Raw genomic sequence first — 26,391 nt, 5'->3', positions numbered from 1 at the left:
TCACTTTCTGTCATTTAGTGAAATATACACCCCAGCTTATTAATCTTCTCCACCCTCTAAGTCCCTATACTATGTCTTAGGCCTCTGAAAAATTATTACCGAAGAGAATATAGTGTGTGTGTGTGTGTGTGTGTGTGTGTGTAATGGCTTTTTGTTGTTTGTGTAAAGCATGTAAAACTCTGTTATTCTTTTTGGGTTTTTTTTTGTTTTGTTTTGTTTTCTGTGGCTTAGAATCTTCATTTTACCATAAGAACCTGAGCTCTAGAACAGGGTCATGATGATCTCATTTGATAACCATTCAAACCAGGGGTGCCCATATCCTTGAGAGATACTACCCTGCATCTTTTAGATGTGTCCCTTCTCCAACACATCTGGATCAAATGGCTGAATTCCCTCATGTGCATGTCAAAGACAAGGGAAACATCTAAAAGTTGCAGGATAGTAGCGCTCGAGGACTGGACTTGGGCACCCCTGATTTAAACTGATACAGGTTGATTGTACAGGTACTGACATACCTGTAATCATCTTGCTGTCATCTTATTAAACAGTGCATGATGCATGACTGCATAATGACATTCTAAAAGGAGGTTAGAGGACAGCTTCAGCCTGTGCTGTTCAGGTACATGACGACATCAAACTATAATAAAGAATTCAGATGCAGGCTTATTTTAAGTAACTTGGTAAAGAAAACCACTTATCCAGATACTTTATATCCTTCTGCACAGAGGTTATCACTTATATGACACCACTCCATGGTGCATTAAAGTGAGGGTATGCCAGATACAAACTGTGTATTCACACACGGAGAGAACCTCATCACATCAAAACTCCAGCGTAAGGTTTTGATGAGCCTCATGCATGTGGGATTCTGGTGAACACAATCGTTAGATGCCCACACATCTGATTCCCATGATGGCCCGCAGAAATAAGGCACTGTCAGAGGATATGAATGGTGTAGGAGGTGTCACGCCAACACACACACATGTAAACACATATATTGCTATCCAGTACGTGGGAGGCAGCTGTCATATCCACTGTTGGAAAATCAGCTGAATGTGAGGCTAACTTCACATCTTAAGATCCATTGTTGAAGTTGTGAAGTTAAACACAATGGACTGACAATTCTGGCTTAAATATGAACTATTTTCATGTGAAGAACTCTTACACTCTTACTCAGAGTAAAAGCTCTCCTTTCTGGGCACTAATTCAGTGTGAGAGTGGTGTCACGACTGAAATGGGACATGCTGAAAGAAGCCTTTGGCAATGTAAACTGCTGCCCATTAAGCACTGTAGTGACCCTGATGTACTATTAAATGCTTACCCTGAATAATGTGATGAGCTGGTAATTGACAAAGAAAGGTAATAGATTCCGTTTAATCCACTGTGCATGACACACTAATGATTCCTATGAAGCTGTAGAGGTTAAAGCAGTCACTGACAGGCAGTCAGTGCAGCTCAGTAGCAGACAGGAAGGTTTGACTGCAGGGTGTTTGTCAACACATAAATGCCTCAAAATCATGAAAGTCTTGTGATGTTACAGCATGAGAGAGGATAGATAGGCGGAGCAGCTATGTGCCAACTTGAAAACATTCTTGTGGAATGAGTAACTCCTCTTTGGCCTCGGTGGCTTCACAACACTGCTGTTACAGTATTTGGACTGAAAGGAGGTTTGTTGAGCAGGGAGAAACACTAAAAAGTTTAAAACACCTTGTGCTTTACTACTGCAGCACCAGGGAAGACTATATTACATCATATCAAATTTTAGACATATCTGATTCAAAATCCAATAAAAATGATGTAAGAGAGAGACTTCTGAGAACTCATAGAGCTATGGAGCGTTTGCAGGCTTTATCTTTAAGGGGTATTTACCACCCACCCTTCAAGCTGCCACAGCACAGCCTGTCCAAGACCCATCTGACAGGCACATCAAATAGAAACTCATCTATTCAGCAATTAATACCACTGTACTTCTGCACCCCCACTAATTAGGCTTTCATATCAGAGCGGCTCCCTGTAATTATGGCAGAAACTGGTCGCGCTGCTCCTGCACTCACTGGAAACACTCATTAATTGCCGACAACATTCTCTGAACGCTGTGCCAGATATTCACTCACAGTTCAGAGGCAATGCAGGGGGGAAACCAGGAGTAGGAGGAGGATGCACATGTCTGCATTTATACACTGAACATGATAATTACACTGTACAGTGGGATTTGGACCAAGACACATTATTCTGGACTTTACCAAAATTCTTTTCTTCTCATTTCTCTTTTATTGTGGATGTTGCAGTGGAAATGAAGTTCTGAACACTTTCTTGTTGGAGCATATTTTTCTATTATATTACAAGTTAGTAGAGGGAGCAACAAGTTTACATGCTTTAAAAACATTAGTTGAAAAAACTCCTAAATTATACATTGCATTAAGCACAGCCAACATTAAAGATATGAAACAAAACGTTAAAGATAATGACTGAACTGAGAACAGAAAGGTGGGTGAACATCAGGTAGACTGGGTGAGGCTTTTTTAATTAAATGCAAAATATGACTTATTGTGAATTCATTTAAAAACAAACACACAAGTCTATCTAGGAATGTTTAAAACATTTCCTCCTCTCGCTTTTAATTAACTACTTGGGTCTTGCAGTGCATGTTTAGATGTTACTGAGCTGGTGGCAAGAATTGTTCACTTTCTATCACTCAGTGAAATATACATCACCACATATTAATCTTCTCCACCCTCTAAGTCCCTGTACTATGTTTTAGGCCTCTGCTTGAAACTTGAATACCCACAATAAAATGAGTACGTCTCTGCAAACACAAGGTCTATTTGAATATAGTAAAAGAAACATTTGTGAGATTTGTTAAAATGTCTGAGTATATTTAGGTGAAGAATGAATGAAGATGGCACATTGCACAAATAAAAAAAGTGTCAGGCTTGCCTAAAAAAACAAAACAGCAACAAAAAACAATCTTTCAGGATGAATGTGAATATCCCCTTGGAATAATGCAACTGTAGTTTTAAACCTCTGTAAAATCATAGTGCAACAGATGAACATTATCTCTGCAAAGGTAAACTCTGATAAATTGAAGCAGAACTAAATTAGAGAGATTTTAGTACAGACAGTTCAGGTGAGGTCTCCAAAATGGTCAATTATGGTATGGTGTGTTCATCAGTTCTCAACATCCCCCAACTGGAGGATCTCAGGTTCTGAAATGTTAAAATGGAGCCTTTACTTTTAATATTAATAATAATAGCTTGGATTTATATAATATATTCAAGGAACCCAAGAATGCTTCGAATGCAAGAGGCTGTGGTTGGACAGGCACTGAGGGACCAGGCCACTGAAGGATTTACAGGTAAAAAGAAGGAATTTACTGGTGATGTGTGATTTGATGAGGAGCCAGTGGAGATTTATGAAGGTAGGGGTGATATGTTGCCAGTACTTGGTGTGTTTTAGAAGTCTGTCAGCTGAGTTCTGGACATACTGGAGCCTTTCCACAGCTTTACTGGAAATCCCAAACAAGAGCCACTTGTGGTAATCCAGCCAGGTGGTGATGAAGGCATGAATCAGGGTCTCAACTACAGAATCAGTGACTGACTGTTGAAGTCAAGAGATTTTTTTTAAGGTGGAAAAATGTTGCTTTGTTGACAGACTTGATAAAAGCCTGAAATTAAACTGCTGTATCCATAAGAGGTTACACACATGTGGGGGTTGGGGAGACGGGGCATCCACCAATATTAATGAGTTCTCTAATCTTCTGGAACAGAGTTTTGGGGGCCACAATTAAGAGCTGTTTTGAGAGGCAGCAGGGTGTCACATATTTAGACACTGTTGTGGGAAGCATTGTTTGGTTTCCTTTTGTCCTTCCTTCCGTCTGTCCTTTTTTTTCTGTATTTAATCTTGCATTTCAGAGTTGTAGACTTAATAATATTCACATCATTGAATGTCATCAGCCTTTAATATTCTGTTTTAGCACACAGGAGTAAAATATACGTTTCTGCAGCTTTTCAAATCTCATTCTGCCTGAAAAAATACTGTATTTTAAAAGTGTCCCTATCCATATCCAAGGTTGTTCATTTTAGCCTAAGCTGTTAACAACTGAATATTAGGCCCTAAGTGATAATTAAATGTTAGAGGACAGAAGTGGTTACTTACATGGAAATGCTGGTTGAGCTCTCAAGAGTTTGGAAAACAGAAATATCCCCTTTTTTTATACAAATCTAGCAATATTCAGATCAATAATCGTCTACAAATGTGAAACTATAAATAAATATAATGTTTTTTGGAAACCACACCTCAATGCTATGTGTTTCCTCTGTAGTTACATAACATGGACATATTAATACGGTGCCAAGAGAAGATATTAATAATCTTCATGAGATATTCATGGCAGACCAAATGAACCTTTAAAACACAGCAGGCCATCACGACTCACTTGATTTTCTGTCTCCTACAAGGAGCTCCAGATTACAGTTAAAATCCATTAAACTGCAGCTATTGATTCATTTCAGATCTTAACTGGCCCATGAGAGGAGTTGTTTTGCAGCAAGGCAGCATAAAACACAAAACCATAAAAACACATTAAAGAAAAAAATAAGAATTAAGCATATTTCTGTGTGAAATGGCTTGCATACTATTAAAACAGAGAGTACTGCAAAATAAATGCAAAACATTCATTTTTGGTATAATGATTGTGAAAAAGAAAGAATGTTGATGAAATACCATGATTGTGGTATTCATTAAATATCCTTTAAAGAACATTGTTGCAACAGTGAAGGCATATACACAAAAAGGCATAAGAAATGTGTGAAGGTGGTAGCCCTCTAAAAGCACGGACATGGTGACTGAACATTATAGCTGAATAAGAATAATAATAATAAAGGTCAGATTATCTCAAGCTTATTGTGGACTTAATCAGACATGGGGTGTTACTCAGACATGAAAACTGAAGGACAAATATATAAATCTCACCATAAATCTTAAAATGCCCTTAGGGAACGAAGACATGTTACAGCTGCAGAACAAAAGAACAAAGATTTATGGATTTGAATTTATAACATTGTAAAAAAAAAGTTCAGTTGGTAACAAACAAAATCTCCATCATGAATCATCTCCTTGAGCAACATCAGTTGGCGTCACTGTTTTCTTGTTTGGGAGCTTCAGTTCAGAGAATCAGACCCATAATTTTGTGGTCATGCAGCTCATTGCTTTGTGCCCATATTAAAATATTGCGGCATCACATCTTAACCCATGGATGCTCCAAAGCTGTTCTGGTGTCAGTTTTACATTTGAGCTTATTAAATGAAAATGGAAAAGGGGAGATGGTGAAACTGAACCTCGGTCTGTAGCTACTGGTACATCAGAAAAGATCTCGCGTGGCTTACATTCCACCTCTTCCACTAAAGTCAGAGAGGAGAGAGCGGAAAGAGGTCTCACTCTGCAGCTGTTTCTGGTTTGACCAGAACAAAATACGGCTACTTTTTGACAGTCTGGATAATTTTAAGCAAGTGTGATGTTCGTGAAGTAAGAATTCTAATAAATATACAAGGCTGATATAACCCAAACGGACATTCAGCGAGCTTAGAGGTTCTGTAAAGGGGGTGCAGTAATGTGAGAGAAACGGGACAAAGAAGGTGCTATGACAGACTTCTTCAGTGCAGGAAAAATCAAACTGTGTGAAATGAAAATAAGAACAACCGTGTTAGCAATAGTATAGTCATGTGTTAGAATAAAATTGACTAAAACCCACAAAACATACAGCCTCAAAATTTAAATCTGAAGCGACATACATTGCTCCACTTTTAAGACTTCTGCAGGATTAGTTTATTTTTTTATTTTTTTTCTTGTTCTACAAGTGCTTTCTGACACTTGCCAGGCCAACGTTGTAATGAAGAATTTGTTCTTTTTATGATAAACGTTGTGGACGTTGGAAAATAAGTGGGGGGGGGGGGGGGGGGGGTGGTAGTATATTACTAAATACTACAAGTTCCTATTATTAAATATTTAGTTAGAAAGGCTACTCTGGCTATTAAAGACCTGTAAATAACCCATTTACTTTTAAAATCTTGAAAGAGTTGTTGCTATTGTTAATAGTTCTGGTTTATTTAGGATTAACTGGTGAAAGTTACTGATAAATCTTCCTATTAGTTCAGATTTTAGTTTATTTTGTTCTGTTAGATCTCTGCACTTCCATGTCTCATCATTACCACTGATTACAACATCCCATTGTGGAACCTAGAAAAGATGATAGAAATTAAAGGTACCATGCTGGTTTAGATCATATTTGTCAGATAGATTCAAATCTGGTCATGTCAACAAGTATCCTTCAGCAAAGTTTATTATGAAGTTCCACAGGGTTCTGTGCTGGGCCCAGTAAAATTTACATTATACTTGTTTTATGGGTTGGTCTCTGCAGCAACTGCTCTTTTTATTTTTTTGATGTACTTTACAGTCTTCAATAACAGTTCCAAAAATTTGCCTCCAATTTCAGACAACTGAAAACACAATCTGAAAGACATGTTACAGTGTTAATTTTAGTACAGTTTGTCAACTGTACATTTGTGCATATTAGCTATTTAACAATTTTTTTTCAAAACTTGCAAAACAACAAAAAAAAATATATAATGGTACAAATGAAAAGGGGAATTTATATTTTTTTAAATAGTGGTTTAAATAAAAAATGTATGAAATTTAACAGTATACATTATATAATCTTCTTTAAATGGGTTTATTTATCTGTTTTAGTCTGGTATGGTCAACGCCTGTTTGACACTTGGAAATTTGTCTATTCTGTCTTCTTTCCTAACAGAGTGACACACCTTGAGCGTAGAAGATCTTTGTTACTACAGCTACTGCTGTCTCTACTCCCTCCCCTCCTACTCTGCTCCTCTCTCTGAGCTCGAGCTTCTCTTCCCTCTCTGATCCTTCACGAAACCTGCGCGAGGCGAGCACTGAAGCACGAGGCGATTCCCCCCTCTCCCCTTCACTTCAGTCAACATGGCTACAATTGTAACCTCGACCAGATTCACAGACGAGTATCAGCTCTACGAGGAACTCGGAAAGTAAGCGAGCGTCAATATCACCACTGCTTCTGCTCCTCTTGTTGCATTCAGTCTGCGTGCGTATTCGTGTGTATGCGTGTGTGCACGTCTTTCTCCTCCGCTGCTGCCATTGTGCGCGTGTATTTCGCGTGTTGACAATGCGGGAGAGAGGCTGTCAAAAAACAGAGACGGGCAGGCACCCTCCTGTGCAACAATAAGCTGTCAGCAGGTTCATGTTATTGCTGCAGATGCTTGTTTCTAATCCCGAGTGTGTATTTTAAAGGTGTAGCGCACCATTGTGGCTGTCGTTGTAGCCCAAAAGGTGAGATACATACGCCTGTAGACCCAACTTGTGTATTGGTTTTTCTACGTGTTGCACGCGACAACTCCTTTGCATTCACCCGTTGCCAAGTGGCACCTAGGGTGTCCTGCTCAGCTTTGTTTTCATGCGTTTGTAAGCAGAATGCAGTTCAGTGGCAAAAGTAAAGAAGACAAAGCTCTGATGCAATTAGACTGATGGTTGCGGATTTAAAACATGAAAGTACACTTGGATGACACTGTATATCCTGGCTACAAAGCCACTTTATGACATCTTATCTCTGCGTGTGGCTAATAAAGCTGCTCTACCTACCAGTACTGACAACAGCACGAGTTTAAAAGGCAGCGTATGTGCAAAAATGCAGCCTGTCTGGGAGGATAAATGCTAATTCCTTCCCTCAATGGCTTCATCCCCCTGCAAACCCCTCTCACATTTCCTCCTGCCACCAAATGACTGGCTCCTTTCACAATGAACCCTCTCCTTTCCCTGTCATGCATTAGTAGACAAGACCTCTTCTCATACACAGAATGTCAGACTGCTTTAATTATAAATGTGATGTCCTTCAGGTGTATGTGACAAGTTTAGGGCTGTGACACAAGTGTTTATGTTGGAATTTGTTTCACTAATGTGTCATCTGGATTATTGATCTCTCCTGCTTCAGGGGTGCCTTCTCGGTCGTCCGCCGATGTGTCAAGAAGTCCACCGGCCAGGAGTATGCTGCTAAAATTATCAACACAAAAAAGCTTTCAGCCAGAGGTAAGTGCAGCAGATAACCGTGGCGTAGCTCAGGGTTACAGCTAAGTAGCAGTATAAAATAATGCAAACTGAAAGCTGACAACTATAGGCTGCTATAGCTGCTCAGTGAATCCGGTGTGTTTCCTTAAGAGCAGCGATCCAGGCGCTCTGTCCTGTCTTTGTCAGCAGAGATTCCTAAAAAGCCAGAGGCCACTTGGCATAGTTGAGCTGCTGTAGTTAAAGTCCCACCGATGGGTTCAGTGGGCTTTTAGCTGTTGTCTGCAATCATTTTAGTTTGTTATAAGTCTCCAGCAAAGGATTGCATGTGCTGCAGCTCAAACTTGAGCCTGGAATATCCTCAGCTAATATTGCAGCTTGTAGGATGAGATGAAGCATGTTTCTGGTTTGTTTTTATAGTTTCAACACCTATTGGTTATTGTTTTATTTGCTTGAAAAGAGGTCAGATTAGAGCAAGAAGGCAGGCGGTTAAATGACCTGACAGGTTTCAACAAGCCTTCAGGTTGGTGAGACTTACAGTGACTTCATGACTTGCAGAGTATTCATAGCAACCTTATTTTCTTCCTTTCTTCTCTCATCTAATAGATACCAGATATAGAGCTAATTGTTTGACAGCATGCTGCAGTTTTATAGGTGTTTTATAATAATTCTTTTAAGTGTCTGATTCAGTTAGCCTCAAATAAGATCTACTACCACATTTTTTACACTACGCTATTTATGGTTTTCCCTGTCCTCTGTTGTATTAAAACAGTTTTGTGCATGTAAAAGGTTTGCAAAGTTACAAAGCTAAAAGCACAAAACAAAAGATGTCCTTCCCAACAGAAAATGCATCTCCTGACTGAAACGCTACATTTATAGTGCAGACTTTTCAGCCATTACTATTGTACCTCACCGTGGGAAACATATTTGCATAAAGCGGGTTTAAAGTTTGACCTTACATATAGGATGAGCACCTGCATAATATTTATCCATTTTTTGCTCGTTATCAGCTGACCAATCAGAGCACATTGGGCTTTTTTTTTTTTTCGAGAAGGTCGTTAAAGTGACAGGAGATAAAAAAGTAGTGTTTATGACACAAATTTAAATAGGTGCTGCAGCAATATGTAGTATGAAGAAAAATGTAAGTTTCTTAAAGGCTGATAAATTTCTTGTTGTCAACCCCAGCAACAAGTTTTACATGTTACCATAAACTGATTAGAAACTGTCCTGCCGCCATCATGCCCTGATGTTCCTGTTTGAATAAAATGCTATCTTTGCAGAACTTAGTTATGATGTTACTTTGTTTCTAAATCTTACTTGTCAGCTTTAGGGAGTCCAATGTATGGCCTAAGTTAGTGTTTCTGCAAGATTGTGAGTGTTCACAAGCTGTAAACAAACACATGTCCCAACACCACCTCCAGTGGTTTTCACTGTTTGCAACAGATTTGTTGTAATCGTCTGTGCGTCAAGCTGCCTGTGTGTCACAGCTTTTTATTCATCATGTAGCTGAATCCAAGCATTTTTTCCTGTTGGATGTTTTGCAACATAGGTTTGTGTTTGCACATGTTTTCTGCTGCGCCTCCTCATATCTTGTGTGTGTGTGGGGGGGCATGCTGCAGACTGTGTGCGCAGCATGTTTGTTCCAGTAAATGTCAGACCAGTCTGCAGAAAACTGAGTGATGATGTGAACCCTACATCAGGGCCAGCTCTGGACTGACTGGGCTGCTCTTTTCTCTTGGGATGCTGACTGAATTGCTCTGTCTCCCTCACCCATGTCATTTTCTTTCCATTTAAGGCTCTTGTTTCCCCTGTCCTCCTCTCTCCTTTCTGTGTCAACTAACGATTGATATGAGCAAAGATCTTAAAATTCCTTCCCGCCAGCTGATTTGATGTGGTATCTATTTGTGTGTGCGTTGTTGGCACTGGTTCGGAGCTTGTAGCCCAGCAACGACAGGGGTGTAACTCTTTATCCCATAGGCTGTCTGGGAAAGAGACAGAGTTCTGTGTGACTGTGTGTGTGTATGTGTGTGTGTGTGTTCACTGTGGTCACAGTTGTCGCAAAAACACATGCATTCAGATGACAGCTTTTTTCTCACTTGCAACACATTTGCACACATTTTTTTTCTTACATGCTAAATATGTTTCACTGTATGCAGACAAGTCCTGTGCGTGTTTAGTTTCACATGCTGAAATGCAAGTAGACATTAGTCTGTCCTTCACTGCCCACTGCCCTTAATCAGGCCTGAAATGTGCAGCTAGTGTTATGTTTATTTTCCCCTCCCAACATGCTCCTCAATTTTATGTCACTCTAATGTAAGTGGCATTCAAACTGCTGTTATAAAATAATTCTTGTTAATGCTAACTTATTCTTTTGTTACTGTTTCTGTAGGTAATTGTTTCTTAATTTGCCTTATAGTTATTTGTATTTTTAGTCTGATCTGTCAGACAGCCTTTATCTTCCCTGTTATCAAACACTAGTAGAATGGTGTCTGAGAGACGTGTCGAATCAATGTCAAGACAAACTGAAGCTGTTTTGGCAGAGCATGGTGGTCCAACGCCTCACTTCACCTTACTTGTTTTTCTTAGCTTTGTCACCCATGGTAAGTGTACCTTTTTGTGTTGTGTTTTAGCATGTAGTCCTCTCATTTTTAGGCTTTACTACAGGAGATTATAGAGTCTTGTCATTTTTGCAGAAGTGGTCTCTGTCATCTTTTTCTGAAACAAAGTTTGTCTCCTTGCTGTGGCAAATGGCCAGCTGAACTGCCACGTCCTGAATTATAAATAAATATTCGTGCTTTTGTTTAATCCTGATTGGACTATTGCAATGCACTATACACGTGTCTTAGCAAAACCTCCGTAAATCAGTTGTAACTTGTTCAAAATGCTGCTTCCAGGCTTCTGACAAAATCCTAGAAGTTTTCACATATGACTCAGATCTTGTGCAAATGCACTGGCTTCTGGTTTATTTCAAAGTGCTATTTAAGATTCTTTTACTGGTTTAAAGAACTCCTCATGGACAGACACCAAGTTATATTAGAGGGCTTCTGCACCCATATCTCCCTGGCAGGTCCCTGAGGTCCTGTGACCAGGTTCTGCTGATGGTGCCCCATACTAAACTGAAAACAATAAGACTCCCATGGACTCTGGAGACTCTGTTCCTTTACACTTAACATTGGTGGACTCTGTGGTTGCTTTTAAAAGCCAGTTAAAAACCCATCATCTTAAATCTGCTTTTTATTAATTTCTTTCTTATTTTACTTTACTTTAAACAGTGAAGTTCTTCAAAGTAAATACAATGAGAGTAAGCTTAGCTCCCAAATGAATGTCATTAGAGTAATCTACTCTACCATCTACCAACGTAGGTCCCAGTTTGCTTAAAGTGAACCAAAATCACGAAGCGTACTACATTGCATTACATTGTGGGTAAACACAACCAAAACGTACATGTATGTAGCACTCTGATAGAAATACTGTCAACCCAAGACTGTTAGAATTTGATACATACCCCATTTGACACTGACAGTCATGCAGAGTAAATGCACCCTTAAAGCCATTCTACACTAAACCCACATAAAGAACGAAGACCTTGTTGTGTCTCCTCATGTTGCCCGTGAAAAAAGACAAACTACCAACTGCCATCCAATCAAATCTGAGCAAGAGGACATAACTTTACAGCCTAGAATGCTGCAGGATTTTATGCTATTTTCTTTGAAGTTTGTTCAAAAGCAGCCCAATTTTACTTCACTTATTAGTATCCAACATAGCTACAGCTCAAGCTTTGGCACGTTTTAATGTGTTTAAACTCAAAAATATGCGTTTTGGTTCAAATGAAGCCATTCTAGTGTTAACCCATCCATGGGTTTTTATTAAACATTTAAGCTGAACGTACCTCTATTATGCTGATGTCATGCTAATTTATTTTAATATGCGAGTCCACAAAGGCAGGAATTAATCAAGCATTTTTCACAATCAACTCAACAACCCGCAGCAAGGAATTCAGCTGGACATATCTGTTTGGTGAATACTCTGTTTACCAGTTATAGTCCGATATAACGTTGTTTGCTGTCCTTCACTCCCCTTATATATTTATACATGACCCTGTTAATAGGTGTACATGTGGCAAATTTACCACAATGCCGACAGAGGTGCAGAACGGCTGCTGCCAAGAAATACACAAGGTAACGATGCTATATGCTAACACTTTCATGCATTGTTACACCATAGTTAGCCGTATTTCTAGCCACTCCATGTACATTTATTGTTCCACGTGGCTAATCAGCTGTGTGTTTTTAGCCTGGTTGTTACATGTGTATTATTTCCATCTACAGTGTTGATTTCTAGCTTTCTGGTCATCATTACATGTGTGTTACATGCTGGTAGCGAACAGGTGGTCCTTGATTGTAGGAACAAACCCTTCTTTCAGTCATGGAAACTGAAAGTAGACACACAGTGGAAAACTCAAACATGTGATTAAAAAATGGGCACCACTCACTTGTCCCCTTTAATGAATTAAAAAAAGATAAGTTATTCTCACATGAACATTCTTTATAGTTAATGTAGTATGGTACACAGTCAATCAGAGTTATATCTCAGTAATAGATCCAGCAGCAATTCAACTGGCCCAAAAGGTGTCAACATGGTGTGTTTAAGCCAACAGTGTGTTACACACCAAAAAGACAAGTGAGACAGATGTTCACAGACACTACCAACACTCGAGATGTTCCTGTTGGTTGATCGTCTGTTTGGTGTTGGCATGACTGTGGTATGACCGGTGGTTATCATAAATCAGAGAAATTTTGATGCGTTATTATTAATACACATAAATGATCAGATTTTGTATCACGATAAGATTTTAATAGTCATCAGTTTATTCTGACCGTAGCAGAGAAGATTTTTAATTTAAGATTAATGTGTGATAAACACAATAATATAACCATAATATGTAAAACATCTGCATTTTAAGTATGTTACTTTATCATGCACTGCTCAGCACACACACTCCTAAACAGATGGTTCACAATCTCAGCTGACAGATTTTTTACAGCAGAATTGCTCATGAGCTCCTTGTCACTGTTTACAAATATCGAGCGTAGGTCACATTGGGTGCGATAGTTTGATATCTGGGGACTTCAGGATGCAGCCTCTACTTGGGAGGTGTGTGTTTGTAGGTGTACACACACGTCGGCAGGATTAAGCCCTATTCTCTGTAGCCCAGGGAGGGCACATTGATGATGAGGTCAGCGATTATGGCTGGCTCATGCGGCATCACATGCATGTGCACAGTCACTGAAGCAAACAAATGAGATACGGTGTGTTAATTGCAGAGTTTAGAGGTGCCGGCAGGTGGATTTTCATCTGCAGACCCAGGCTCGCTGTTTTCCCCTCCTGTCTTCATTCTTTAAGGATTTTTCCACTAGCTGGGGGCTGTCTGTTTCAGCCACATCATGCTAAAGCCAAATGATTTATTTCCATTACAGCATCACTGCAGGGAATACCCACAGCTGCACAGCATGGCAATAAACTTCTTTGACTTTTTCACTTGCATGTCTCTATAAGACTGTAGAGGAAACTCTGTTAAAAAAGCTTGACAGCTTTTGTAGCTTTTCTCTGAATCTACTAGGTTTGTTTTTGCTCTCATGTTCCTGTTTTGATGTCCTAATTATCACCTTTAAGTATTTACTACTGCTTTCAAATGTTTTTGGACCTGTATTAAGTTGATACTGATACAAACTGAACTGTTCCTAATGATAACACAGACGTGCAACTCTTCCTGCAGCTTCTCATTCTGAAAGCTACAAATTCTACATTTTACAAGATAAGCTGTTGCGACAAATAGCATCAGTTTACAGAAGCAGATGATGATGATTATTGTTAGCCTGGGGTCATGGTCACTTTCTGATATAATTCATAGAAAGCAGATGTTAAGAAGGGAAGTGTTTGTGTTGCTTTAGATTATAAGATGAGAGAGAGAGTGGTATTCTGTCCTTGGCTTAGTGATGTATTGTGATGTGAGTGCAGGGTTTTTGCAGAGGAGATGAAGGGCGGTAATGAAGAGTAGACTGAAAACAGCTGGAGAGGTGAGGAAAAGGAAGGTATCAGATAAAACACACCTCTTAAGCTGTTTTCTGTTCCCCTCCTCGTCTCTTCTGCTTCTTCCTCATAGTCTCCTCTCTCCGGTCCTGTCACTACAAACTAATTACACCACTTGTTTTTTGATGCAATGTTTAGATCACATACTTAAACTGATCACACCTACAAATGTGACTTGTAATCAGCCTTGTTTATTATGACTTTTTCTCTGTTCATATTTCAAGAACCAGTTAAAAAAATTAATCTTCTATAGTAAGGCTGTGGGTGGTGCTGGGCTAGATGTAGGACTCGTCTGGTTGAGCAAAATGAAGGACTAATGACACAAACACAGTAAGTGTAGTTAAATGCTCTATGTATTAGGAAAATAGAACTTGTAACAATTTAACTGTCACAAAAGAAAAGCAAATAATAAACAAAAAGAAAAATTGGGCCTCAAACAAAATATTCAAATAGGAAAAACATGAGATCCCCGGGGGACTTTCCTCGTTCTCTTGAAAGATGTGCAGGAAAGCACTTAATATAATATATAATATAATAATATAATAATAAAAATATTAATAATAAATATTGAATCGTTATCGCATCATATCAGCAGGGAGCTTCACTGTATCGTTAATGAATCGTATTGCTGCCGGTGTATCGAGATGTGTATCGAATCGGCCTCAGTAGTGGGAATTCACATCCCTAGTATCTTTGTTACACCAGCAACTTACAGCCTCATACAGACAGAGGGGACATGCTCTGCATAACAGTAGTTGGTCAGCTTTAAAGTGCTTCTATAAAGTCTGGTTATTGGCCAACATATAATAAATTTAGTTTTGTGGTTTAGTTTTGTTAATTTCCATGTTTGTTGGATTATGTAAAATTATGCACATTACCTGAAACCTATGCCAAATTGTTGGCTATGAAATCAGATTGTAATTTATTCTTTTCATAATAATCAGAGAAAGGCCCTGAATTCGGACTGTAGGATTATATTTGTCGCCATCATGCAAGAGGAAAGCAACAAAATGTGATCTAAGGTACAAAGAAGACAACATCAGAAGAAGCCGCCCCTGCTTATGTTTTCAAATCCCCCTTGTGTGAAGCAGGTAAATGGGGGTTTTCACCTCATTTCAAAAAATGAATTTCAGGCCCTGGTTCAGGCGTTGTATTGAATGTAGGTCAGTCACATTTATAGCAGTGCTTGCAGCCCAACACATAACCACCATAAATATACACATAAAACAGAAGAAAATATAGACTTGAATTGCAGAAACAACCCTCCGGTTGCATTCGAACAGCTGATTGACAATATACTTTCAGTCTAATCGAACTGTTTCAGTACACAAGCTCAGACACTGAAAGGAAACTCTGTTTAGAGTCTGATGCATCTCAAGTGTATCGTGTTATTTTTAGCTACAATTACGCACCTTGTTTTGTGTTGGGCTGTGAAGTGAGAGTATTTTTACTCTTGTGTCAGGTGAGGCCTTGTAATGAGATGGAAAGAGAAGGGCAGGAAGAGGGAGAAGCTAGCGGCACTTGTCCTGCTGTTGAATTATTGAGGTGCAGGGCTGCTTTCCTCTTACTGTGCATGAACAAGAGCGAAAGATTGGACCATCGCGCCGGTTTTTCCTCAGTTCTGTGGCTCATCCAATTTCTTTATCTGTCTGATTTCTCCTTTTGCCTTTATTCCCTTTCCTTTACCCCTTTTTCTCCATTTTGTCCCGTCCTCTTTTTCTCATTTCCTATCCTCTCCCTTTCCCATAAGGCTGCCGCATCAAAAGCCACACAGGCAAGCGGTGCATCTGTGTGCGTGTTTTCATTTTCAGACTTTTGGTGGGCTTCTGGTGTGCTCGCTGCAGGCCGATTGGCACAGGGCAGATAAATGTAGCAACGCCGCTTGGTGAATGTTTAATGGGACCAACTGTGAATATTTGATGAGACAAAGGGAATAAGGGATCAGATATGGAAACTGAAAGATTTAGAAATGGAAACAGAGTGAGACTGTCAGGCCTGTATGCTTAAAAAGTAGGAATAGTTCATGGTGATGGTCTTAGTATTAAACCTTTTATTCTTTTATCGGAGCTTTGATATAAGCTGTATCCTGAGGTTCCATGTGTCTTTTTTCCCCCTCCAGACTCTCCTTCTGTCATTTTTATGTTGCCATTTGTACCCTCTCATGTGCTCGTCATTAATCCTGTCTAAAATGTCTAAAAAGCATATGGCATTATGTGGAAGCCAACTTCAATAAAATTTTAATTTAGCATTTATTGTTGGACAGACAGGAGATGCCGATGGAGTTCGATTTATCACCAAAAGTAGATTCTCAAGTCGTGTTTTACAGCAATGATTTTCTTAAGCTGTTCCTTTGGTTCATAAATTGCAACATTCTGCATCCTGGCATTCACATAGATGTTAGTATAACACTTGCCACCTACCTAAAATGTTTGCAGACTTTTTACACTCTCCAGATGGTAACAGCCCTCCCATACAGCAACATCCTGCCCTAGCAGAACAGCAGTGGCTCCACAATATTTGTTTATGAAGGACTCAAAGATCACGACAATGAGTCCAAGGTTTGACCTGCCATCAGATCTGATGACATCTGAATACAGGCCAAAAGAATATAGTTAACATTCTGATACCAACACATCCTCAGATGTTCCTTGTCCCCACTGACTTGTCTGAGTTATTTTGGAAATAAAAATGGGGACCTGCTCAGTATCATGCAGGTAGTCACAATATTGAGGCTTATCAGTTTATATAAATACAATTAGCCTTAGCTGAGTTATGTTGAATTTGAATAGGATTGATTTAAATATATATGATTGGTCTTTAATTGTACTTTTTTACTTTCTCTGTTTAAACTCATTCATTTTTATCTATTAAAGAATTGTGAGATTCCCTACAAAAACAAATGACCAAAAAAAAAGAGAAAATAATCATAAAATTAGCTGCAGCCCTGGTCTGTTGGTAGGCCGCTTGCAAAAATGATATTAGATTATGTTACAGTGAAGAGCTTGCTTGCATGTACATGTGTATCTGCACACTTAACTGGAAGAGTTGCTGATTGCAAACACAGCAGGAGAGAGTTTGTACATGCATGGATATTGGAGAAACAGTTGTTTTTCAAACAGTGTATTGATAACACATCATATTTTGACAGATTAAACATAAGCTGCTAACATTATGAAGAAAATTTAACCCTGAATATTGGTTATGATTTTGTTTACAGTGGGCATTATGGGCCAAACGTTACATCTTTTTAGGCTGTATATCTAATATTTGTGTTCTCATGTAGTGTATTTCAATGGAGCTGAATTCTTGGTAAATCCTTTATTTTGTTCATTTTTTGTCTATTATTAAGCAAGACAAGTCTGAAATACCAATTGAAATCAGGACCTTTGAGGCTCGAGACTAAAAAGCAATCTCTGATTTTAAAAGTCTGATTAAAAACAATTTGCTTTGATCTCAGCTGTATTTAATTGTAAAATGATTAATAGCAGATGTTGTAGTTATCAATGAAACAACTATCGGGATTTATACATGTTAATGACATGTTACATTACATTACTGTCCTTCAGCAGACACCTTTATCCAAAGCGATTTACAGAGGTTAGGTAGTAGCGTTAAGGGTCTTGCCTAATCTTTGATCCATTCACTCATTCTTTGATGTGTGAAGGCTTTAAAAAATATTTTTTTAATATACATGAATTGTCTTTATTATGTACAGCACTTTGTGTTACTTTGTGTATGAAAAGTGCTACAAATAAAATATAATTTGATCCAACTGGAAGGTGTTAATATTCATCTTTCTGGGGGAAATGAACTCTGGTCTCTGGCATGTGAGACGGATGCTCTACCAACTGAGCTATCCTGTCGTCAAGACAAAGTTGATAACTGGAACTAAGTGGCCCAATAGTTACAATATTTGTTGCACTACAGAAAATTGGACACCTTTTCAGACTTTTACTGTTGATGTGGCACCAGTCTTTCTGTTAATGTGACATCAGTATAGTACACTAACTGCTCAGTGTGTTTGATATTTCCATGACCAGCCTTTGCAGTGCCATTCAGACAAGTTTATGTATGTTTGCATGTTTTGTTCAGTTATTTTTGGCTGTTGTTTAGCATAAATAATAATAATGATTAATGGAAGGATTATGCTTTTACACTTTAGGATTTATTCTTATTGACACAAATAAGACAACAATGAATTAAATTTATTGAGCAGCTTCTGGTTGGATAGTAATAATTAACTCAATCTTGATTGTGGATGCTCATAAAAAAATATTTAGCCATTACTTCTAAGTTTTACCAGATATATAAATACAATTACTGCAGCAAAGAGTACGAACCGATGTGATCATGATGATTTGATCTGATGTGATACTGATGCAGGTTGACAGTTGCTAAAACCGTACACTCACTCAGTTACATGTCAGACCATTTAGATTAGATTAGAATTGGATTGGATGTGGTGCTTATTTTTTTGATTTATCTAATGACAAACTGAAAGTATTTTGGGTTTTAAAAACAGTTGATTAATTGGAAAAATTATTTATTAACCAATAATGAACAGTTTTCAGTTGCAGAACTTACTGGAAGCACATTACATTTTTTGTATGTTGGAGCTCTAAATCTATATTACTGACTCCATATTGTTACTTTTTTCTAAATGTGATTGTCTCATGATTGTCATAACATAATAAATTTCCCAAATAATCACTTACCCTGTTAAGTGATCTTTTTTTTTTTTGTTTTGTTTTGTTTTGTTTTTTTCCCTCTCTGTGCTTGAGTGTGTATTACCCATGTGTGTCTGTGGCTCTCCAGAGATAATCCTTTCCTGATCACACACCCTCTGTCCAGCTGTCAATCAAGCAGCTTGTTGCCAGGGCAGAAGGTAGCTTACATTTCATCCAGTCCGTCACTACAGACATCCAAAATTGCATAATTATGGTCTTTATATTCAGTGTCTGCATGTACAGTTAATGGTGGCATTTTTGTCACTAAAAATTTGTGAAACTTGAACAAAACAAGCAAACAAACTTGGTCCTCATCTGTGTAACAACAAAACAAAGAAAAAGAAAATAATCAGCAGATTAGTGACAATCAAGCTGCAATGTGTTGAGTTTTGACTACAGCTTAAAAGTTTTTAGCTGAATTAGTGACACTTGATCACTTTTTTACATTTACATGGAGTGTGCCTTTTTAGGACTGTCTTCTGTGGCACACTAATACCCATTTCTACTAGTTTTTTTGTTAAGAGGATCAAGTTTGCACATTTTACTAATGAGCATATAGTTGAGAAACACGTGGGACTTGCCAGCAGTGGTGAACAAAGTACTCATCTTCATGACTTGACTCAAAGTATTAATACTCGTGGTCAAATCTTACTCAACTACAAGTACAAGTTTACTCAGGTTAAAGTACTGAAGTACTAACTTTTAAAAATACTTAAATATTCAAAAGTACATTTTCTAATATCAGTACCTTGCAGTTGTTTTGAGTGCTTTTACACTGTTTTGTAACCCTCTGAAACCACCTAATGACGTCCTGACATGTAAAACGTCAGCATAAAAATGCAATCAAAAGCAATAAAATACAGCTAGTTTAAATTTTTTATTCAAACCCCCCCCCCCCCCCCCAATAAAAAAACAACAGAAGAGGCTTTTGTCTCCACATTGTGAACGGTTCCAGGTTTACTGTTTAGTCCATTACGGTGAACAAACTAGAACTCTGCCTTCAAGAACTCATCATCCTGTTGAACCACTTGGCTGCATGGCAACACAACCTTAATAAAACCTTATTCAACTTCAGTAGAAGCTGGTTTTCAAATTTGCATGAATCAGTTCTTCCCCTTTTTGGGCGACCTTGAAAAGCCTTTCACAGGCAGCAGAGGCTGGTAGGACAGTGTTTAACATGAGTGACAGGCTGGATACAGCAGGGTAAGATGTTAAAATATCCATACCTCCATCCAATTGTTAGGTTGTTGCTTCCTGGGTGTGTACGTCCTTCATGTTGGAGAAAAAAAAATCCTCTTCTTCAGAAGCACTAGAGGAGTCAGTTTGCTGCAGAGGAGGCTCATCATAGTCAGGAAGATGCTTCTTGATGTAAATGAGAGGTAAAACCAAATAGTTTTCATCAAACATCATCATATAGTTTTAAAGAAATCATTGCATTGTCTGCCTGTTAGTTTAAAACTTTTATCAATTTTGCTCCAAGTTATTTGTGACATTTGCTTTTAAGGGATGAACCAGCTAGATTCCTCAGATCTTCTGTGCATAAAAACATTTGATTGATTGATTTAACAAAAAACACAGAAAAAAGGGGGGGGTGGGGTTAGAACATGACTAAGCAATATTTAATGGTAGTTGTTTTCTTACCTGGTTTGAGGACCTCTTTATCAGCAGTCCAGGATTTTTTGAAGAGTTGCTGCAGCAACCAGCTCTGGGTCAGACATCATTTCCCCAAATTGTGTCTTTAGTCCATCTTGCAGGGCATTGATCACCTGCTTGCAGAATCACAGCAATGCCCTGGTTCTGTCAAGCTTGGAGATGTGGGTGGTGGTTGTAGGGAGCAGCCATCCCATCTGAATGTCTGGATTCTCCCTGTAGTATTTTATTGCCTTTGCAACCAAAACGGCGATGTCAGCTGGACTGTACCTAACACACACAAAAACAAAAAAATGTTTGGGTGAATGTAATACACATTGTAAATTGCTTTGGATAAAAATGTAGTTTAAAAGACAATTTGCCATTTAAAAAAAAAAAAAATTAACCAACTTTTCTTTTCTACAAGGCATGGCAAAATTCCAAGATTCACTTGGAATAATTTCTATTCAGCATAGGTATAGGGTAATCATATTAAGTATTAGTGCAGATAATGAAACACCCAAACAAAAATTTACTACTTACACAGGAATATCAAGTGCAGCACAGACGGCTCTTACAGCCCCGTCCTTGTTCTTTGAGGATTCTCAGGATTACGGCCAAGTACAAGGAGTTCTGTCTTGTTTAAAGTTGCACCAGCTAAAGTTTGCAATGTTCTTCAACTACCTCTGCAGAAGTTATGGACCCTGCTGTATTATTCCAGAGAGCCTGACACTTGGAGGAGGCATACCTCAACAGTTTGTTGTAGGCCTTTACCTTGTTTGCATTATTTCAACAAATGACAAGCGCACCGATGATGCAGAAGTTGGTATTGGAAGCCACCATCTTGGGTCATAATGGTGCTTGCTTTCTCAGGTTGGAATGTGAGTTCTTGAATGCAGAAATGTAGTTTGTTCACATTGAATGTAGAAGACATTTCAAATTGTAGGAATCATTTCTCATTTGCAAAATCTCAAACGTGGAGCTGAGATATGGTCATGGGTGCGCTGGTTTCTCCGCTTCAGTTTCTCCTACTGTCTCCAGTTTTGTTTGACTGAAGACAGGAGAACTTGCTATATAGAACGAGGATGATGACAAATTCCCCCCAGGTGTGAGCTGTGACTGTCATCGGTTCCCTTCTGTGAGGAGCATAGCGTGTGGCCAGTTGCATTTTAGAAAGAAGAAAAACACCAACAGCTGACTACAAAGCTATGCTGAACCTTAAAGGAGCGAGTTACGCAGTGGAGTCGAAAGTCATAAGTTTCCAACAAAATAAATACTCATGTAAAGTACAGATATTCAAAAAATGTACTTAAGTTTAGAACTCAGGAAAACATACTCAGTAATGTCAACTCATTGTTGGTTTTTTTGTTTTTCCTTGGATGTCTGTAAAAGTTTAAAGGTCCAGACTGGCAAACTGCAACTAATTAGTTTGGAGATGTTGTTAATATAGTGACAATAATAAGGGAAACATATGCAGCTGTTAAAACAACATAGCATTTAAGTCAACTGGAAAATATATTGACTATGGCACAGACGCATGCATGTAAATGCAAACAAAAGTTTAGTTAGTTATGAAAGCTTTCATGTTTACAATACTACCACCTTTGCTTGCTACATTTTTCCTTGTCCTGCCTTATTTAACTTCTTTCAGTTCATAGCTCTCATTTTAAAGTTGGTCATCATCTGTCCAGGCAGCAGGCACTTCTGTCTAAAACACATCAATTTGCATATATGATCATTTTATTGGCCTCCGCTTTTGACTTTTCATTTAACAGGATGCAAATCACACTGACATCTCGATAAGTTGTGAAGTAAAAAGAAACCCTCACAAACACGCATTCACACACTCACCTTGATCTGTGTAAATATTTGTTCACCTTTTATCATCATCTCCATTTACACTGAAGACTTTATGCGCTGAGCTGCTGTTTTCCCATGAGGAGGATGTTTGACCAGCGACAGATAAACACACACCCACAGCTGATTACAACCTCACTCACAGTTTATTGTTGTGTTTTCTGTGCCCTGCCCTCTCTGTGACGTCCGTTTAATAGTAAAAAGTTTGCTTTTTGCCAAGTTCAAAACATTTGATAATTTCCTCTTAAATCTACTCTGGTGCTCCAAGAGTTTGTACTGCTCTAATAAATATGCTACGCAGACTTGTGTGAGCGGCTGCATTGTTCGGTTGAAGTGCGTACTCCTGCTGACTGGCACACCACCAGCACAGTTGGTGCATTTGTGTCTGCTTCCAAGGTTACAATCAAAACAGCTCCTCATAATAAAAATCTGCTCTCTATGAAAGTCCCATTAAGGCCCTGCTGCCTTGACACACTTATGTGCCAGAATAAGTTATGCAGTTTTTGTGAAGGCTGTAGTGGAATGAAGAACAACCTTTATTTGATCACTGGTGGATTACAATTAGAAAAATGAGCTGCAGCATTACCAGACAGAGACAGATGTCAGCACTGTTTCCAGTGATGCAATGAAACAATGTCATTATGGGTTCAGCTGTTACTTGTATGATATTTTTACAATTAAAACAGGAAATTAGACTAAATTCAAATTTAATTTTGTTGTAAATTACTTTGCACATTTATTGTTTTTTTTTTTGTTTTTTTTTTTACTACAGCTATGATTTCATTAGCTGCACAATATAGGTGGATGGAAATAAAAATTAACAATAATTTCTTAGTCCCTTTTTTACTGTGTGTAAAATGTACAGATGGTCCTCTGCCTGCCTCCAAACAATAGAGGTCATTATCTTCCTTTGCAGGGAATAACCAAAAGATAATTCAGTGTGCAGCGATCAATTGTGAGAGCTGGTCTTTGTCAGGGTTGACGTATGTCTCCTTGAAATAGCCCCTCATCGGCGATTAGTTATCACCAAGCAAAGATCAAGGCTGCACATCAAGGCTGGGAACCTTGGCAGTGTTATTTATGTGTTTGAATAAAGCTTTCCAACAGCCACAGCTGTGTAGGCATTATATTGCCTTGTTGTCCATCCATTAATCACATTTTTCACTATGCAATATATCTGATTCCTCTAGTGATTTCTCCTGTCCTTTCACAAATTCAGCTCAGACTCAAGGATGATGAAGTTAAAATGTCCTTAAACACATTTTACACATGAAATCATACCCTAGTTATGACAGTTTTTTACACATATGTGGGATTAAAGTGATTAGAGAAAAGTGATTTGAGAAAATGTATTTGTTTCAACACTACCCCAGGAGCACCAGGAGACACTGTGTTCATATTTCAAATTTAGTTAGATGGTTAGCCGTGATCTTTAATGCCCACCTCATGTATGTGGTGGTTGTAGAGCTCAGCTATACGGCCTGTCACTAATAATGTGATATCTTTTGATTTTATCCTAAAACACAATATATATCTTAATTTTTTTCAAATCTCCTCCAAAACGTAAATTTTGAGTTCAATATAATCATGCAGAAAGACATCTGTATGATTTAACTCTAAGTAAAGTTAATTTTAGCTAACTTTTGTGTTGTCTGTTGTAAGAGTAGCCAAACCGCGAAGAAAATCACATGTAGATGACTTAAAACAGTGCTGCGACTATTTGTGCATGATGTTGATGATATAGCCATTTTATATACAGTATGTCTTAGTACAACTTCTCAGAATATATTTAGCACATTTGATAATATCGCCCACGCCGAAGTCATTGCAGAAATTCTCCTTGCTGCTGAATTAAGATGTTAGTGATTCAAAAATGGAAGCTACAAATTCACTATCTTTTATGTAATTTATCAAGATCTGTCTTATTGGCTAACTCAATCCTCTTCGTTAAATTCCTTCAAAGTCCTTACACGAATTACACAAGTATGGGCTGCCATGAATGTAAACTACAGTTTGGCTGGCAACAGTATATAGTAGTGAGAAAAAAACAGCTTAAAACAAATTTTCTGTAACATCATCATGTATTTTAAACAATTTCTTTAATCACCAGGATGTTGAAACAGGCGGGCACAAATAACTACTGGCTGTTTGTTGATAACAGCCAAGTAAAGAAAAGAGCGGTGTGGGTGGAAATAACTGTGTGAAATGGTTTGCATTTCCTCTCAACTAAATTAGCATCCCACTTATTTTGCCCTGGTAAAATTGATATTGCAAGATTAAGTTATTTGTTTATTTTTTTACACTCATTTTCTCTGTCAAATCTCTGTGCCTTTATTACCCACAATCCAGCGTCAGTGCAGATGAGGGTGTAATGCCAGCAGTAGCTGATGTAACCTCATATTTCTTTTTCTTTTTTTACTTCTTTGTACTTTACACCTACCGATTGACTAAAGGATACACTGAAAAATTTTAGTAGGAAATTGAAATTTCCTTTACATTAAATTGTCAGTGAACGTGAACATGTTTTAAGAAAATGAAAGAATTGACATTATGAAGGCAAAACCTTTGCTGTAGCACTGAATTTTAAAAAGCATCATGTTAGAAATAATGTTTATACTAATACAAAAAAGAACAAAACAGTATAAGAATTCTTAATTCTTCCTAGTTTTTGGTGTATTTCTATGGCAGTGTTTTGTTTGTTTGTTTTGTCTCTGTGTGGATTAGGTCATAAAAGTATGGTTAGGTTTAATTTCCATTAATTAATTAATAGTTTTTGTTTTCTTTCCTGTCTTAAAAAGATACTACAAATGACAGCAAAGACTGAAAACAAGTTTTCTTTTTATTTTGATCATCCCTTTCTAGAAGTTTACCTCAATCTAAAGTGAAAGTAAATACAATATGTTCCAGTAATACAAAATGCTAGAAACTAAACAACACTGAAAATATAACTTTGCCACAAAATGTATATAACTACCATGCACGTGCACACACCATGCACGCACACACAAACAAAGCGCATTTACACTTTCCCCACACTGCCGCAGCCCTACCCCATGAACTGTAGTCCCTGCTTACTGTCTCTTAACTGAATGTAGGCATGCAAATGCTAAAAGAAATAAACATCTGGCTTGACATTTAATGCTGCTATGAGGAAATGATACAGTATCTTGGGGGTCCATTTACATCTGAAGCCAGCCCACCCATGATCACATAGGGGACCACCCAGGGTAGGCTGTAGTCCACACCACAGCCATAGCGCTGCAGTGCAGGGCCCCTAGCCACCCAGACAAGGGTGATCACCATAGCAACCACCCCGTAGACTGAGCATGCCAAGTCACCGGTGTGGAGGATCCCCATGAGGAAAACACTAGAATTAAAAGTAAAAGCAATGGACTGTATCTTTAACGTTGTGCAACATGACCACATAGGCGATTTCTTTCCACCAAGCCGCTTTCTCACCATGCAGGGTACACTGTGAAAATGAATTCCCAGATGTCTGTTGGTTGCTGTCGTTGCTGACTTGTGTATCGCAAGGAGCGGCATTTCTCCCATTCAGAAACATGCCTCTGTTTGACGTGCTGAAAAAAATTGGGTGTACTGCCACCTTTAACAGCCTTTAAGCACATTTAGCAAAGAGTTATTTGTTGCAAATTGCAGTTGGACTTCAGTTCCTAATAATCAATAATCTGATGCCTTTTTGGGAGTAAGCTCTTCCTTGCTAGCTTCCAGTTTTTTGTGTGTTTTTTTTGTGTGTGTGTGTGTGTGTGTGTGTGTGTGTGTGTGTGTGTGTGTGTGTGTGTGTGTGTGTGTGTGTGTGTGTGTGTTTCTGTGAAATATGGGTAAGGCTGAGCCTGGAAGCCCAAAGAGGACAACTTTGAATTAACAGATAAAATCAATTTATTGCCCAGCCCTGCTTAAAAGCATCTGTGCTATGCATATAGAATTGAAAGCTTTGAAAGACTATGTGTAGATCTAGTTAACATGATGTTTCATTGTG

The 26,391-nt window shown here is 38.4% G+C and overlaps 1 protein-coding gene across 19 annotated transcripts in view; it reads left to right on the top strand.

The window, feature by feature from the left end:
* The first annotated feature begins 6,870 nt into the window (after positions 1 to 6,870).
* camk2g2 (calcium/calmodulin-dependent protein kinase (CaM kinase) II gamma 2) overlaps positions 6,871 to 26,391 on the top strand; it is a 71,815-nt gene continuing 52,294 nt past the window's right edge. For all 19 annotated transcript variants that reach the window (XM_042009791.1, XM_042009790.1, XM_042009787.1 and 16 more), the window contains exons 1-2: positions 6,871 to 7,061; positions 8,021 to 8,115. In XM_042009791.1, coding sequence (XP_041865725.1) covers positions 6,997 to 7,061; positions 8,021 to 8,115 — 160 coding nt within the window. In that variant the 5' untranslated portion in view covers positions 6,871 to 6,996. The remainder of the gene's footprint in view (positions 7,062 to 8,020; positions 8,116 to 26,391) is intronic.

Source organism: Melanotaenia boesemani, chromosome 16, assembly GCF_017639745.1.
Source record: "Melanotaenia boesemani isolate fMelBoe1 chromosome 16, fMelBoe1.pri, whole genome shotgun sequence".
In the NCBI taxonomy this organism is placed as follows: Eukaryota; Metazoa; Chordata; class Actinopteri; order Atheriniformes; family Melanotaeniidae; genus Melanotaenia; species Melanotaenia boesemani.
This window is presented reverse-complemented; position numbering and strand designations above follow the sequence as displayed.